The 18,504-nt window shown below is 40.0% G+C and overlaps 2 protein-coding genes across 2 annotated transcripts in view; one reads left to right on the top strand and one right to left on the bottom strand.

Moving 5' to 3' along the window:
- Positions 1-2,240: 2,240 nt before the first annotated feature.
- Positions 2,241-4,754, bottom strand: LOC133425322 (uncharacterized). The gene is made up of 7 exons (XM_061716113.1): positions 4,702-4,754; positions 4,504-4,610; positions 4,329-4,427; positions 2,973-3,154; positions 2,804-2,861; positions 2,680-2,739; positions 2,241-2,590 (listed from the first exon to the last, which is right to left on the bottom strand). The coding sequence occupies exons 2-7, from the start codon at positions 4,594-4,596 to the stop codon at positions 2,294-2,296; spliced, it is 789 nt and encodes a 262-aa protein (XP_061572097.1). The 5' UTR covers positions 4,597-4,610; positions 4,702-4,754; the 3' UTR covers positions 2,241-2,293.
- A 9,839-nt stretch (positions 4,755-14,593) lies between these two features.
- Positions 14,594-18,504, top strand: part of filip1l (filamin A interacting protein 1-like) — a 71,442-nt gene continuing 67,531 nt past the window's right edge. Inside the window, exon 1 of the mRNA XM_061716185.1 lies at positions 14,594-14,838. The gene's annotated coding sequence lies outside the window, so the exon portion shown is untranslated. The remainder of the gene's footprint in view (positions 14,839-18,504) is intronic.

Below are 18,504 nucleotides of genomic sequence, written 5' to 3'. Positions count from 1 at the left end.
GGTTGGATGGCACTCGTTAAACTTAACACTGGTATTTTAAGAAATGTAAAGCAATGTAAATGTGATCTAATTTTGTTCTATCACCACTTCATTGTACAATAATGAGACAAAAATGAAATTTATTGGGACTTTTCTTCGCCAAGAGAAATTTCATGATAATCAGTTCTCCATGAATCAAAGCTCTAAAATCTGTTTAAATTCACAAATTGAACTTTGCTTGAACATCATGCAGATTTTTGATGTCTAACAGTAACGTTTCAGTAAAATATTCATTCAGCTCTTTCAAATTAAGAAAAGAAAAACAACTCATACACACTATGTTAGATGGGCAAAATATACAATGATTAAAAAAAAACAACTCTGCCACAAAGTATTCTTTTGCAAAGCTTTTCTGTGATAATCTTTTTTAAAAAGGTTTATGACTGAGATTAAAGTAGGCAAAAATAAGTTTAACCTCTAAATAATTCTCAAGACCTGAAAGTTCAGGTGATCCCAGCACTTATTTAAGTAAAAACAGAAAAACGTGCAACTTTAAAAAAGTATACTTGTTAAACTGTATCACATGAAATTTATCAATATATAACTTTACCTCATACATTAAATACATCTGATTTGAAAGTGATAAAAGGTGTTTTATTTATCTTACCATTCATGGCAGTGTGTCAGGGGGCTTTGATCCCAGCAGGAAACATTTTCTCAACTTCTGATGGCCTTAAAAAATAAAGATAAAGCTAAATTTAATGATATTTAGAAATAGAGCTAAAGAGACTTTTCTTCCGCCGCAGGAGCGTTAACATCCATAACACCGCCCTCTAGTGGCGACTCGCGCTCAATGCTCCAGAGGCAAATTCAGGAAATTCAAAATGTGCCATCCTGGAAAACTATTCCGATGTGAGTACATTAGAGCAGAATTGCTCGTATAAGTCACAACAGTTCATAAACTTTTGGAATCCAAGTTAAAAAAAAATAAAAAAAATTGCATAGACATATTTTGTAATCTTGGAAAATATTACCTCGTTACTTTTCGAGTTCTTTAATACAGAGGGAAGTTTATTGAACCACAAGAAGAAAAAAGAAAAGAAAAAAGGGCAATTTGTATGTAACCCATGAGCTATGATTTCTTGGGCCAGGATCCCGGCTGTCTGCTTGGACTCTCTCTGTAAACAAGATCTAATTTCTGAAATTGACGTATTTGAGGTAACATTCCCATGCCTGGACTCTTAAAAGCAGCTCCGGGCTCCAGGCTTGGCAAACACAAGCAGAGAAACTTGGAGGACGATGAAGCCACAGAGTAGGGAAGAAATAATGAAGGAATAACAAAAATAAATAAAACTCTGCTGGTAAACTCGACTGACTTTCCAAAAAACTCACTGGAGTGTGATGATTTGATCAATATTACACTATTAATAGATATGGACCTGTGGCACCCACACTTAAATGACTTTGGTCTAGCCTTGGTCATTTTCAGACACAAGACTTAAAAAAAAAAAAGTTGTGTAATGTTTAGCTGTGAGGGGAAAAATGAAAATCTTTTGAAGTTTTCAGGATAACAGTCTGGCTCTAAAAGCCTCCCAGACTGCAGGAAAAGTTGTCAAGGATTAAGGCCCAAGGTGGAAAAATATAACAAGTTCAGCTGTTAGAGATCGTACTACATTTGTTAGGACTGCAGTCATTTGTGAAGCCAACCCTGGCAAATGACCGAAGTCTGACTGTTCAAACTCAATTTGTAACCTGAAATCTTGAAGCATTCCGAATGTCAGCATATTTTCCTCACGAATGACGACTGTTGGATGTTTTTCTTAGTCGGTTTTCAGACCTATACGTCACGTATGATTGACAAGGTTACTCTGCTAAAGCTCCCAAGAGTCAGTGTGAAAATTAAAGTGATGCATCAGCACGTCAGGGAGTCTTTTTCACCTGAAGGGTGTTTTTTCAGGATTTATTTTACTTATACTTGTCTTAATATTTTACTGGCAAACACTCAGCCTTTACCTTTGTGATCCCAAGCTGATACAAACTACAAATCATTTAGATCAGCATCTGTTACATTTACAGTTGTACAATGATCAAATTAAATTTCTTCTGCTCAACAGGTCCATACATTTCACCCGTTCCCCCCTTTACATTAGTCAACTTTCAGCTCAGATTTTGAAGCACATTGTGCCCATCTGCATTTATCAGTACTACACTTAACCATGCAAAAAAAAAAAAAGTAAATCAGAACTCACATGAAATCCACATAATTTATTCAAAAAAATAAAAACTCTAGACACAGTGCAAGTCACAAGTCAGCCTACTTATTTTGTATTTGCATGTTGGCAATTCGTTTCGACCGTCTCGGGCCAGTGTGTTGCGTCTCCTCCAAAGCTTTGCTCTTGATCTGATCCGAGTGATCATCTTTCACCTTCATCTGATTGTCTGCGCGTTTCCGTCTTGTCGAGTTAGCTTTGATTGCCGTGTCTGGTAATTCTTTAGCTCTCCGTTTTCTTCCCTTTCCTGACCGTTCCACTTCGCTTGTTGTAGCTTGTGCATGCTCCAAATCATCTGCTGGTGCTTTCAAAGTATTCATCTGCAGAGATTTATACTCCTCCTGTGAAACCATAATAAACACTTCAAAACCCTGTGGTTACTGGACAGTCAAATTAATGTGTTTAACATGAAATCAGACCAGGTTCTCACCTCTAGTCGAGCCTCAGATTTTAGGTCAGACAACGTTTGCTTCAACCTCTGTGATATCAGCTGAAGAAAACAGTAATCAGCTACAACCAATAAATAGAAATGTTAAAGCTGGACCCAACCTTACCTGCTCAATGGCAAGTTCTTTTTCAAAATTCACCGTCTCTTCAGGCTCTTGCTTCAACCTTAAAAACATGGACACGGATGGGTCATTTTCCAATTCAAACAGCAAGGTTGAGCTACGCTGATCAGTGTTGAGACTAATAGTTCTGAGGTTCTTGAAGCTACAACATTACATTTCCAGCATCTGCTTATGATTATCGAGGTCTTTCTGCTTCTCCTTCATTGCGGTCTGGAAGTTTTCTATAGTCACCAATGCCATGGACAGAGGAGACTTGGCGTCCACGTCTGTGAGCCCCATCCGTGGTGATGTCATGACCATCTTGATCCCCTCGGTGAGTTTTTCGCCGGATGGGATCTGACAGTGGGGGGAATGCAGTAAAAACACGCAGGAGGATCAGTTTGACAGTTACATTTCATTTGCAGATACTCTGCACACAAGTCCATGTTTCAGATTACAGTTGGCATGGTCAGACGTCTCACATTTGGAGTTGTTTAATCTATGCTATCACCCGTCCTGTTTTCAGACAGTTTCCTGAGCAACAAACTAAATATTTCATGCGTCAGTCTAAACCACCAACAAGTGCTGTTACACATTCAGATTTTTAAACAGTCATTTATAGGGGTGGGCAAAAATATCGATATGGCAATATATCGCAATAATTTTCCAGCCGATTCAATATCGATATTCAAAATTTGAATATCGATTTTTTTTATTATCCCCGATCTTTTTCCCATTATATCACCCAGTGCTCCTACCTAAGTGACAGTCCTGGGCATTGCCACTCTCTACCAACCCCGGGAGGGCCCTGCACTGAGCTCAGGTTTAATTTCATTTTATAATTTATTTTTTATATAACACAATTGCCTGTCCTTAAAAAATGAAAAATAATGGACAGAGGTTTATTTATTTATGGATTTATATCTATACTGACTGATCACTGTGCCTGTCCTTGGTTTTAGTACCCATCTTTCTTGTGTTTATTATCATTTGCCACATAATTAAAGCAACCTCATACTAAATTTAATGTTAATTTCATATGATGTAAATAATATAAAAAACATATACAAATAAGTTGTAACTTTAGCTTGTATAGTTATAATAAAACATTGTTTTGACTCAGTTTGTCCCATGAATTGTCACTATAATCTGATGAGCGTGCAACTCGGATTTTAAGATCCATCACTATCATCTGATGTACATATATACAACTTGGATTTTAAGATGTGTAATGCATTCTAAAATTTTTCGGTGAACTATGTAGAATATAATAATCGGGATATCGCAATGTGTATCGTATCGTGGCTCAAGTATCGTGATGCGTATCGTATCGTGAGGTCCTTCCCAATACCCACTCCTAGTCATTTATGATAAGAACATGAGGGGCACCCAAACGCCAGCTAAATAAAAAGAAACAAGTTGCTTTTGGATCACTGCTTTCCAGCACTGAGGTGCTGAGACGTGACCGAGATGTTTTCATAGCGGCCTCCTGCAATGCCTTCCATGTTGACAACAGTTCGGAGCAGCTCACCTTGCCGAGTTCAGCTTGTGCCTTCTCCGTGGACGCCCATGCCAGCTCCAAAGCCATCATTTTATTTTTCAGCAGCCTCTGCACCTCTTCCTGGTCTCCCTGAGGACCGTTTATTATCCATCCATCAGAATGTTTCCATGTCAGCAGTAAAATGTCTGGAACATGTCAAGTTTACCTGCAGCTTTTTAACAAGTTGTTCCTCTTTCATACGTTTGATAAATTCCAAGTCACTCTGGGTCAACTGATACCCCTTCATCCCTTTCAGCATGGAGAGGGGGGCATCTGGTTTTGGAAGCAAAAAGAAACACTGCAGCTCAACAAGCTCATCATGATAAGTTCACTTTAAAAAGAAAACCACACAGACCGCAAGTACCTTCATTTGGTTCAGGATGGCTGCAACAAAGTGCCCGATATTGGTCTTCTTGATTTGTAGCACCAGTCTGCATAAAGATGCAACTCATTTTATGAATAATAAAAAAAAAAAAGGAAGAGGCACATATAACAGACTGCTGTGGAATAATGCACATACCTTACTATTCCCAAAATCTGCATCACTAAAACTTATCCTTCTCACAACTGTTGCAGGGGGGGTCCGGGGCAGCTGCCGACCTGAAGGTATTAGATTTACACCACTAATGCGCCTCAAAATGTCAGAATGGCATGCTGACATATTCAAATTTTTTCCCCTCTTTTTTGGCAAAAACGGAGAAAAAAAAGAAAACTCCCTTCCAACACCTTTTTACCACATGAAAAAAAGGCTATCCGTGAAGCTGTTTCTTAACACTCTCAATGGTACCTCATCCGAAATGTGAGCAGTCATTCCCCTTCATTAATACTGCGTGTTCATCATCGCCGCATCATTGGATTCAGCTGTGCATTCAGACTTGGTTGCGTTTCCTATTTCAGCCACTAGATGGAGACAGAGCACAGCAGGTTTTTCAGCACAGGCCGGCAAATGGTTTGGATTTTTTTTAACACGTGTTGACGTTTTTGCGTCGTTTAAACAGGTAAAAACACATGGATTTTTCAAAAATGCAAATTCAAAATAGAATGACGTTCATTAATTATAATAACTATTATATCTATTGTGTATGTGTGTGTGTGTTTAAAAAAAAATTATACATACAGACATTACTGAGCATCACTTATGTACAAAGGTTTGTTTAATTTTGGTACATTTTTCAAGTAATCATTCCAAAGTATTTAAGTTTAAAGTTAAACTTTAGAGCATTTTAGTTGAAATTAATTGTAATTTTCCATGACCTTTGAATCGATTTAATGTTCAAGATTGTATCTGCTTTGTTTTACTTTACATTCAGAAGAAAGTCATTGCCCATTTCAGAAAAAAAGAGACTAAGCACACATTACAGTGAACACTGAAGAAATCTGAGGCAATGTAAAAAAAAATGTAAAGTACAAATGAAGACACTACAAACTGCTGGAAATCTTATCTCAGTGCTCACAATTATTATTCCATGTTTACAGAATCGAATACAATTTATCAGTTTAAGCAATCAAGATTTTTTTATTATCCTATCTTTAATTAAAAATGCAGATAGTTATTTTCACAAAATCCCATTCTGTTCTTATTCACTAACAGGAGGTTTTTTCAACTTGTTTTAGTACAATTTTCCCCCACTATAAAGAATATAGAAGCATATAGAGCACACACCTGTGAACTCCACTAAGATATAACATCTGATGCCAGAAAAACAAGCAAAGCAGCAAACAAAAAGCCGTCGTGTGTCTCGTTCATTGGATTACACATATGCTGAATAAGTTATCTTAGAAAATATCCCGTCATGCTCTCACAGCACAAGACAGACAGACGAGCAGGTGTGGAGACCCCAATACAAAATAGGCAGAAGCAGGAACCCGTCTATCTTTAAACTGAGCTGGTGTCACACTGCCAGTGCCACATGTTCAGTGGAGCTCCAGGAACTCTAGAGGAGAGTGCTGAGTCGTAAATACTTCTGTTTTTAAACTGCCCGCTCCCATGATGCTGAAGAAGAGGCTCGGAGAGAGTGTGTGTGTGTGCCTGTGTGTGAGATAAACGGGGGCTTTATGACTCCGTCTTGGCAAAGTGTAGTGGAAAACATTTGCTTGGTTTTACATGTCAGGTAACAAACAAATCCTCTCTCAATAATGAATGAATTGAGAAGTTATTCTGAAGTTTTTCCTGTCTCTTCTTTTTAAAACTCTTCCAAATGAGGCAACTGTGATGCAAGACAATTTTGCACAACTGAGTCATACTTACATTAACTATTCAGGCTCGAGGACATCACTCAAGCCAGATCGACTCTTCTGAAAGCTCGCTGGTCTTTTCATTTCTATAACAGCTCTCTGTTGCACAGGGAATTGTCCCAAAAAGGCCATCCACACCAGCCCGACATGCAGCGTATTGAACGGGCTGAGCAGACGGGCCGTAAAGGGACTGATAAAACAGCAAGCACAGGTGCTCTCACCCAGTGACAGACTAATGGAAAATGGATGTTTGCCATCGTGGTGAGAAAGGTGGAGAGCTTTTGCCCCAGAGGAATAAAAAAAACACAATGTCATTTCCTGCACTTGTCCATGAAGAGTCGTCAAAGGACCTTTGAAAATGCAGAATCAATTTCAGGTGATTTTACTCACAACATGAGACTTTTTATGGTTTTACACAACATTTAAGATCTAAAACACACAGAGACATCGCCCCTGCAACCCTGAACAGGATGAAGAAGAAGCCACAAAAATGGAAATCAAAACAGTAGCAAGTGCTTAAAAGAAAATGGCGTGCACGGTGGTTTGTTTGGCTGGATCACTTTATTCTTTCGACGAAACAATCCACCACAAAGTCCATTCAGCAACTTTGTTGGAGAACTGGGTGATAGTGTTGAACAAAGTCGTAAAAACACTTGAGAAAAACACGTTCAGTAAACGGGCTGAGTAATGGGCTGTGGTCAGACTGTGGGTTTATTTACCATTTCCAGGATCAAGAGCAGACTCCCTGTGCTCAGGAGTGTGCTCAATATGACTTCTTGGACTTTCAAACACTCAGTCTAAATGGTAAATTAGTAAATTAGCTTCTGGTTTGTTAATTAGTATTTCTTTCATTTTCATACTTTCTTAATCCTTTCAGACGTCTCCTTTCAATTAACAACAGAAACATCTTGGTGACTGAATGACGGTTAAGTGAAACTCTTTTTCCTTGGTGTGCACACACACACACACACACACACACACACACACACACACACACACACAGGAATGGGCGATATTTTACCGTTCACCATACACCGTCAAAAAAATTCCCCACGGTAAGAATTTGTCATCTTGCGGTAAAAACGATACATTCCCGTTGATAACGTTTTTGTGTAAAGCTGATTTATGGTTCTGTGTTAAATCGACGCGGAAGGAAGGAAGGAAGGAAGGAAGGAAGGAAGGAAGGAAGGAAGGAAGGAAGGAAGGAAGGAAATGAGCCTGAAAGAAAGAAAGAAAGAAAGACAGAATTAAATGAGCCTGAAAAAAAAGAATGAAAGAAAGAAATGAGCCTGAAAGAAAGAAAGAAAGAAAGAAAGAAAGAAAGAAAGAAAGAAAGAAAGAAAGAAAGAAAGAAAGAAAGAAAGAAAGACAAATAAATTCCCGTTGATGACACTTTTTGTATTGGTATTTTTTTTATCGTTATCGGGATAAATGCCAGAAATTATCGTGATACATTTTTTTGTCCAGATCGCCCATCCCTAACGCACGCACGCACGCACGCACGCACGCACGCACGCACGCACGCACGCACGCACGCACGCACGCACGCACGCACGCACGCACGCACGCACGCACGCACGCACGCACGCACGCACGCACGCACGCACGCACGCACGCACGCACGCACGCACACACACACACACACACACACACACACACACACACACACACACACACACACACACACACACCTCTGCTAGTGGAGGCTTGAGGTTCTGCATTTTTCTCCCCTCAGAGCTGTCAGTCAGGTTAATGATGAGATGTTTGTGATTAGAAAGCAGTGTAAAGTTACTGCATGCAGAAGACCACCCTGACACTGATCCAAACACAATAAGGCATGTTCTGTAAATAATTTATCAGTCCTTTATACTCACTTTTCAATCAACTCCACTAGAGTTTGGTCAACCATCAAACTTCTTTTGGATAAAACCGTTTTGACAACATGAAACATATTCACCACGAAAGAATGTAGCTTCATAGCATATTGCTTATGAACCGTATATACGTTGTTGAATACGTTTTAAAATGCTGGTAATAACTAAAGCCACACACATTTGGGTTTGATTTTTTTCTTGCCTTGTCTGCACTGAACAACAAATCCATAACCAATCCCACTCCATTATTTCACAGCTTAGAACATACACCAGCACATCGACAAACAGAACTAAGATTGACCATTAAACTGAGATGATCAATAGCTATGATTTAGGTACAATCTATAATGAGGACAACCCCTTTTAAGTCCACGTCTGATACTGCTGTTTGTCAGCAAAGTCAGGCTAAAGGGAATTCATTTGAGGCTGAGAGCATTGATTTGTTGAGAGGATAAATACAATCTAGCAAGCCTCAATGGAGGTAGGAATCAGTCAAAATGTAATCTGCAGAGCAATTTAACATGTTCTCAAAACAAAGGAAAGAAAAAACAAACAATAAAAAGGAATAACCATGAAATAGGAAATCCCATCCTTCACTGCTACCACTTAAATACACTGTGTATGAAGTTCTGAGCAGGATTTGTGGATTTGGAGGGTGGATGGTGTTGTGCATACCAGCTCAGGGAAATCTCAGATTTTCTTAAAGGTGCAGACAAATAAAATGCTCAGGGACAAGCTTGTCATCTCAAAACACATCACTCTGTCTAATGCACCTGGTTCCAGTAGGTCAGTGCCATATCAGTGCATTAAGAGCTCCGGTGCCATAAAGGTCCATGCACATTGTTGAAGCGTTCTTTCCATCTCTAGCACTCAGATGTGTGAACTTCAGCCCTAAAAAACATCTCAAGGGTACTATGATAGTGGCAGCTGCTTCAGGTGCTGTGTATCCTGTCTTTAATGAGTCGTATCGGTCAAATGTTCAGACAGGACGGTTGAAATAACCGCAGGGACAAGTGATCCGTGTCCTATAATCTTAGCTGCAGTTTGTGTAAGTTGATGGTCAGATGTGGTCCTGCAGTGCTGAACCGGGGGGAGACAGAGTTACATTACAGCCCATCTGTTCATCTGGGAATATGATGTTTCATGCTCCCTCATCCCCCTCCTTCACAATCTGAGCGTCATCAGTCTTGTCAGTACGGTCTGGGGATTTTATGGCGTCAATCCGTGCCAAATGTATTGCGCATGAAAACTCTGAATCTGTAGCCAAGAAATCAGAACCTCTAACCGAGGGTGCAATCATCATTCTTAGTTACACTTTTCTTTTCTCGCCATCATTTTCAAACCATCTCCCTTTTCAAGCAATCTTTCTTACTTGTGCTTTTTTTTCAAATTTGACAGTCATTTCAGAACCACAAAAACAATGCAACTGAGAGACATCTCAAACAGACATTTGTTCTAGAACTGATGTGGAGAAAAGAAAAGTGTAACTGAGAAAGATGACTGCGCCCTCGTTTAAAGATTCGGATTTCTTGGCTGCAGATTCTTGGGTTTTGTTCTCAAATTTTGGATTTTGATTCGCAATAAATATGTGGAGTTGAATTGATGCCGTAGTGTAGAATAATATCCTCAATTTCAAGGAATTAAAATAAAACAAAACAAACATACAATAATAAAAACAGACCACATGACTATTTTCTTCCAGAATCCAATCAATATGCTCATTGTTTGAATGTTTTTTTTTTTAAGGTTATATCATTTTTTGGTCCAAAATCCTTGAGTTTTCTTTACATCTTGTGCATGGAAATGCTCTTTCTATCACCACCTAACATTGCTGTGAATTCTGCTGATCATTTTCATTCATATTTCTCTCTAGAAGATGATGGTTTTCACGTCTTTCAAGTATTAATAAAGCATCGTTGGACAGGCCTTAAACCAATTTTAGGACTTTCGGTAATCTCCTTGGTTGTTCTGGTTACCTGATGCAGACCCGGATGAATGTGATATTTCTAAAATAGTGTATCAAGCTTTCCATAACCACAGGATGTGCCTTTTTCCTGTACGAATGAGTCTCACTGTCGGGCAAGACTTGAGGCAAACTCAGTCATCATTGTTGCCTATGACAACAGCAGTCAAAATGTGTGTTTTTTCTCTCTCTCCCTAACATTGAGGCAAAATTGTGCGTCACAGACTAAAGAACTGCTGAGTCAACGTTGTTTCTTCCACTGCAGGCTGAGAAGAAGCGTTTTAAGAAGTTTCAAACGTCATTTTCTCTTTGTATAATTGTTTCCCCTCTCCACAACAATTTCATGTAAAAGCCTTAAATGTAAACTGCTGTAGAGACATGAAAGACAAAACCACCTCACTGTAGGAGAGCTAAAATCATTTCCCCTTTTTTTCATTAATGTTAAACTGATCAAAGGGTGGTTTGAAATGAGAAGCATTAAAATATGGTTTTATTTCCAAAAGCAAATCTACACACACTCTCTCACACGTATACACACCTGGGGTGAAACTGAGGTGAAGGAAGACGGAGCCGGCAGGGAAATTTATGGCTGCTTGTCAAGGAGAGCAACTATTGACAGCTGAAGAGCTCTGACTGAATCTCGTGCACACACAAACACACATGTTCACAGGTCAGTCTTTATGTGCTTACTTTGCTCTGATATATTTCATGTCTAGTAAGAATGAGCCTCAACAACAAAAGAAAAGAAAAAAACTAAATCAAAGCCCTGCGCACCATTAGAAACTGAACAATAGTTGTGCTGCAGCTCTGACGTCTGCTGAGAGAAAGACGCTGCCTCTGACTCAACCACTGCAACACAAAGTAACCTAGTTTGTTTTTGAACCTTGCAAAGGAGCTTCAGCTTAATGTATGAGGCAACTATTCTGGTGCAAGTCCACTCCTCTAGAAATCCTGCAGAGAAGTATTTTAGAAGGGGGAGTTTAATGTTTTGATCAATAACGGTCCGTGTACTTCACGGCCATCCGTTTTTTGTTTTGAAATGACAAAATAAAAATAGAGATAAAATCCAAAATAATCCGTTCCCCATCTTTTGTTTTGATAACAAAAAACGGAAAACGGAAAACGGATCGTTATCCATTATCCATTATCCGTTATCTGTTATCCGATTTCATTGATGTGTTTGAAAATCATAATTGGGAATTAAAACAGTGAGTGGAAAACTCTTTTCTCTATTTCCTATTCGTTTCCAACGTGGTGGGGGGGCGGGGATTGGACGCTGCAGCTGAACGGACTTTCACAACATCACTGCAGTTTCATGACGGAGTGAAGACAGATTACAGATTAAACATTAAACATTTCAACATTAAAAAAATTTAAAACTGTTAAATTTCAATCTGATCAACAAAAGAACGAGAAACAACTTTCTTAATTTATTACTGCGCATGTGCAATCCCCCCATTTGTCCAATCCTAGTATCCAGTATCCTTGGAAACGAATAGGAAATAGAGAAAAGAGTTTTCCACTCGCTGTTTTAATTCCCAATTTTGATTTTCAAACACATCAATGAAATCGGATAACAGATAACGGATAATGGATAACGATCCGTTTTCAGTTTTTTATTATCAAAACAAAAGATGGGGAACAAATTATTTTGGATTATTTCTCTATTTTTGTTTTGTCATTTCAAAATAAAAAACGGATGGACGCGAAATACACGGACCAATAACCTCCAGTGATGTCACTAGAAAGCACGAAAGAAGAGAACATACAACATCAGCCAGCAGTGTGAGGATATCAGTGTTTATGTTGCATTATGGGTAATGTAGGAACCAGCTGTCGCCCTATAATTTAAATGTTCTATTTAGAGTCCATTGTTGGGCCACTTTCAGACGACACAATTTTGACCCCGTTGCTCAGCTTGGTGAGTATTCAGGCACAAATAGCTGGGCAGTCGGTGGTCACCTGCCGGGACTTGATTGTTACGTGTGAGCAGTTTAAATCACTCGCTGATGGGACCTTCTTTGGTTGGTGATGGATATTTAGGATGCTGTGTCTGGAGCAGTCAGCAAACCCTAATTCAAGTTACAGTAAATGAAAGAGCTAAGAATGGTCTGACGTCACCATGAGGAGGGCAAACTTTCCTTCATGTTTTACTGAATGTGGTTTGAAGCTGAGTTGGGGGACAGAGTCGCTGAGATATCGTGTAATGTGTGATCTCTATGCCTATTATATGGAATGGATAAATCACCCTACGTTACATGGATCCCATTCATTTATGGGAAGTGAGGCATGGTAAACACCTTTGCAAAGCATCTCAGGAAGGTACTATTCCTGGGTAGTGCATCAAAACATTGAGTTTGGCAGAACTTCATATGAATGAATTTGTCCATAGCAAAGGCGTCATCCAGTCAAAGCAGATATTTGTTCTCTTATGTCACTACATTCATTAAACAAAGTCTTAAGTGTACCCCTCTATGCAATGCATCTGCAGTGTAAACAAAAGTGGACGCTCTCTCTGGTCATGGCGGTCACTTCAATAATGTGTAAAAAGGTGGAAGGTGCAAGCCTGGCGTCTGGTTGGAGCTTTCTCACCTTGCCTCAGTTGCTCCATTTGTACGACGCAGTACTAAAGCTGGGCATACACTGTGCGATATTTGAAATCGTTTGATCCAGCCCCATCTCAAACTGCACGACTAGATCGCTGAGTTCAAAAGTTTGCAGCCCACGATTTATGGTCTCACACTGTACGACCCGATGCTCTGATGCTCCGTCTGCTCACACTATACGATCATAATCCTCACGTCGGACTTCTGTTACTGGAACTGCAACGTCAAAAAGAAGTGGAAGAGGAGGAACCCCGAAGTGGGAGACACCGAAGATGCTCAGCAAAAACAAACGCACTGCCAGCAATTTGTGCCATTCTGTGTGGCGATAAATGAAAAAAGATTAGACAACGTCGTGGTTGGACAAGGAATTGGCTGGGCAGACGTGGGAAATACGTTTTTTTTTTCTGCTATTAAAACATGATTTGTAATGTGAAATTGCAACACTATAAACTACAAATAATAGTTTTTGACGTGACATCAGAGATTGCTCTCTGTGAAAGGATGAGAACAATCGGGTCGTAGCTGCTTCAACTGTGCGATTCCTTCACGAGGAGCGACCAGGATTTCAAACACGTTTGATTTTCTTGCGAGCACATAATTTGTGATCGGGAGCTCGTCGTGACGTGAGGTGTTAATCTCTCGTCGTTACCCCACGTACACTGCACGAGGCACGACCAACGATTGGGTCAAAATTTGGCCCGATCCAAAAAATAGTCGCACAACTGGAAAATCTGTTCAAAAAGAGCCGACAATCGCAATGTCTGCCCGGCTTTAAGCTGTTTGGAACCATAAACTGCAATGCAGCTTTTCACTCTACACAGCATGCCCTTATTTATATATTAATTCTTGGTTTGATTTAACTTTACAAGATGGAGTACATAAAATGTTCCTCTCCTACATCCTGACTAGAAGTGAAATCTTATCATGAAGACTAAAATTGTAACTTGCATTCTACTTTATATATCTATGAAAATTGGCTCATTTTTGGAGCCAGCTCCTTGTGGTCACTGAAATCACTGCAGTGGCTTTAAACAGGAAAACTGGGAGTCCTGCCTTGGTCTGCATGAGAAATTGCTTGAGGTATTAGACATGCGACTTTAGTCAGCAACCAGTCACATAATCTGAACACGACAGCAACTTCAGGACTTCAAATCCTGTAGTCTGAACAGCCCCGCAATCTGTGATGCTGAAAGTCAACAAGTGTGAACGTGGTCTTAGATAATTATGTGTATCAACATTACTGGGTTTGGTTCAGTATTAATTCAAAGATTTCTCCCAGAACTGCCTAAAATACCTACACTTTTCTCCTTTCATCCTCCTTGTTTGTCCTTTCTTCACACCCGTTCACAGAATCCCAAGGGCTCAGTCTTGTGTCGTGGACCATATGGTACCGTCAGAGGTCTGACTCTGTTGGGGAGGAAGAGCGGCCAGGGCTCAAGGTGTCAGAAGGGAGGGTGGTTTAAATTTAACCGCAACAGGGCTGATATCTGCATGGCAGTTCCTGTCTCTCCCCCCTCTGCCCACCCTCCTCCTCACACACACAGTCAGTCTTCACAGTCACCAGCCACAGACATCATCACACTCGCAGCAGCAGTAGCAGCAGCAGCAGCAGCTCCCTCAGTCTTTAAGGACACACTCCTCTCCTCTCCTGCTCATCACGTTCACCTGGATTGTACGAGGGGCCGGCCGAGGACGAGACGGAGAAGAGAGAAGGGACACTTGCTGTCGCTGCATTCACACAGAGGATAACTCTTCATCTGAGCTGGGAGGCTGAAGGAGAAGGAAGGAGGCCACTGCAGAGGCTAAAAGCTTCGCTGCAATAGGTAAGACTGGTGAAGCGGTGTGGGTGTGTGTGTCAGGAGATATGCGTGTGTTTGTGTGTATGCACACATGCACACGACTCAATATTTATCTCTCCTTTGGAAGCAGGCATGCAGTAGTCTGCATGTGCAATATTATATTATATTATATATTATAATTATATTATATCATGCAATATAATATCTACAAATTATTTATATTCTTCCTATTTTCCACATAAGAAAATCACTGCTGTTCACCATACCACGTTAAATATCGTAAATATGTTGCATTTATTCATCTTTTTCAGTAAAGGTCTGTATTTTTGTAAATGAACACTATAGAGCAGATGCTTTGGACTTGAGTGGATTTCCAGAACAGACACTTAGTTGGACATAATCTGCATTGTGTTAGCTTTTCTTCGAGGTTGTTGCTAATTGGACAGATATAGAGATTACCAGTAAAGACCGGAGAAGCCCGTCGTCTCTGGGGGTCACAGTGAAATCTGGCTGATCTTAACTTAGTCTAATTGGATTGAATTAGCTCTAATTAGTAGTGATTTATTTGATCAAAAGAGAGAAGATCTTAACTTTCTGATTTTGATTTAAAATCTGCGTTGCTGATTTGCATTTTGGCTCCTGTATGCTTTTGCTGAAAGTCTTACTTTTGCAGTCTTTTGCAGTCACTTATCGTCTGCTGAATCTGCTGATCAGTGCACAATATGATCCCATCCTGGCACTGGTAGCGGACCCCGTGGTTAAATTGTCTATCACATCAAAGTTGAAGGTGATAATTCATGATCTTCTGTGCAGTGATACTATCTTATCACCGGTGTTACGCGTCAGGCTTTATTGGTTGCGGCCAGGGAATTTCCAAAGGGCAGCATGTCCATGAGAACCTGCAGCATACAGTAACGAGTGCACCGAGGACGGCTGAGGGAGGGAAGGCTCGGGTTACCAGGCCTACACTCCAGGCTCAGTTTGGAAACCCACTAAGGGCAGTTGGAGCGATAGACAACAGTCATGTCAGGGCAAGCCCGTAGATTAACTACAGCTAAGTTTGATTATGGATCCCCAATGAAAAAGCTCATGGCTAAAATCTATAGTTGCATAAAGTACATGTTATTCTGACCGACTCAAAACTTACAAAGTTGTCACACTGAACTCTAGGAAGGCCCTTTCCTCCCTTTTCCTGCACATTTAATGGCCAGCAATAAACATGAAATGAATCAACAGGTGTCGAAACAATCTCCCTGGACTCCCACAGGTCTCCCTCCTGTGCATAAATATTTGGTCCAACGGAAGGACAGTCCGGCCCACTCCCTCCAGATGCAGCTTTAAAAGGCTGGGGCCGTAGTGTGAGACTAGAGGTGACAGGTTGATCTGTTTAAGTCCGTATGATGGCGAGATGGAGAGCTGCAGCCTTCTGGTGCTGCAGCAGTAATCTGCTGCAGGACAACAAAGAGCCCCGCAGCTTAATACAGTTCAGGATGGATAAAGTCTAGAAAGTCAAATAAGTTAAAGTGCAGAGTGTCTGTACAGCTCTGCTGAGCATTTTTATACATTTATCTAGCGCAAATATTTTCATTTTGTGATAAAATGGTGACAAAAAAAACATTTTAGAGTCAAGTAAATACGTTTGAAACTGCTGCAAGACTTTAGTTGCCAAACTAAGGACGAAGGATTTAATATGTATGAGATTCTGAGGTTGTGGAGATTCATACTTTAAAGCAGATAGGCATCATTATTTAGTCAGGGTGGACAGTTCTTCACTCAAAGACGTGACAGCAAAATCCTCTAACAGTTAAACATATAGGTGCCAGCATCATTCCACAGTAACATTTTTCCCCAGATTGGACACAGAGACTTGTCAGCATAGAAAGAGAGATGCATAAAAGTGACATCTCTTTTCATTTTGCTAAGCATCTCACAGAAAACACAAGAGTGGTTTAGTAAAAGTACTAAGATTCCCAAGATAGAGTCTAGACTGACATGAACCCTGTCAAGCATCTCTGGAGAGACATTAAAATGGGAATGAGAGAAACTTCCAAAGGGAAACACGAGCCAAGATTTTGGGCTTTAGGCTGTTTTTTACAGCCAAAAGTGTCTTAATGAAGTAAGAAGTGACGAGTTTTAGTACACTTTAGATATTACGTTCTCCTAAATGAACTGAGGCAGGGGGGGAAAAACCCAGAGGAAAAGGGAAGACTCCAGGATAAATGAAAACAAAGATTAAAATGTTGAAAATTGACAGTTTTCAGCTTTTTGGAATAAAACAGTATGTTTTTAAATAAACATACATTTGCAGAAAAGATGGGAAGAGTTCTGATATAGAGTTTCTTTCAAACCATCATTATTTCTTTTTGCATCTTTGACTAAATGGTTTTCCAGAGTACAACAAAGAACTAAGACGTTGCAGCTTGTTTAAAAGTACCAGGCCTGAACCGGCTGATGTCACCACTGAGCCCTCGGGTGACGCTGCACCAAAAACCATTGTGTCACTATGATCAATGTCACCGAGTGGCCCAAGGCACGAGCTTGGAAAACCATTTTCACTCAACACAGTCCACTGCTCCGTCTAAATATATAACCTGAATAATCCCAGACAGAAACGTGTATCAGAAAATTACAGAAACACAAAATCAGGACTAAGTTTTTGCTGCATTAAAACGTTGATCTTTAATTTCAGCATATTTTTATAATAAGTAAACTATCATTTAATTTTTCATACTATTCCAGCCACAAGCCAAAAAATAAAATTACTATTGTTATTTATTAAATAAAACGTATCTATACAATCTCTGATGATTTATGACATGATGTGACATCATATCATTAAAGAAGGACAATCAGTCTGTAAACAGGTCATTTCATGATAATTCTTCCCTTTCTCTGCTCTCGGGGTGATTGACAGTTTGAGGGTAGTGGGGCAGGGGTCATCAAAAAGCATTAAGGTAAACCTCCCGGCACCTAGAGCTTCACCAGCTGTAACGTGGATTAAAGAGCCTGGCTCAGAGGCTTTATCGTGGTTTGATTTATCAATGAGCAGAGATGGCTGGTGTGTGCCACGACCAGCGTGTGTGATAATTAGCCTGTAAAACACACATCAAAGATATACTTGAAGTTTGGCTTTAACTGCTTTTTTGATCATCTTGTTTTTACTTTCAAGTTTGGGCTTTTCTAATCAGTGGAAAAACTTGCTATCTGTGCTTCTTCCCCCCTCCCCCTTTGTTCCAACCAATCACAGCAGCGCTGAGCTTTGAGGGGAAAGCTCATCTTCTTTTAATATCTTAAGGGAGCTTTAATGAAACAAATAACGTCGGCAAAAAAACGAGGAAATGAAGGTTCTGGTACATAAATGTAATTGTGTGCATTTGACATGTGTTGCCACAACTACCTAAAGGGAAGTGTCCTTGAACAGGACATTCAATCTATGTGCTGGGAGGGCGCCAGCAGGAATAAGTGTTTCCTCATAGGAATCAATGAAGGGGTCACATTACACTTTTGGATCCAACTGTAATGGAACAAAGTGATTGGGATTCCGTAGACGTCTTTCCTGGAGAAGATGTGATGAGTTTTAGTCTGGAAAAAGTGGCGGACGACTGTAGAGAAATGCAAAACTGAAGTGATAATTGTTTCAAACTTTTGACGGGATGCTACATCTCAGCCAATTAGATATCAGGGTGTCAG

The sequence above is a fragment of the Cololabis saira genome, chromosome 24, assembly GCF_033807715.1.
Source record: "Cololabis saira isolate AMF1-May2022 chromosome 24, fColSai1.1, whole genome shotgun sequence".
NCBI classification, from domain to species: domain Eukaryota; kingdom Metazoa; phylum Chordata; class Actinopteri; order Beloniformes; family Belonidae; genus Cololabis; species Cololabis saira.
The sequence above is the reverse complement of the archived record's forward strand: the minus strand, read 5'-3'. Positions and strand labels throughout refer to the sequence as shown.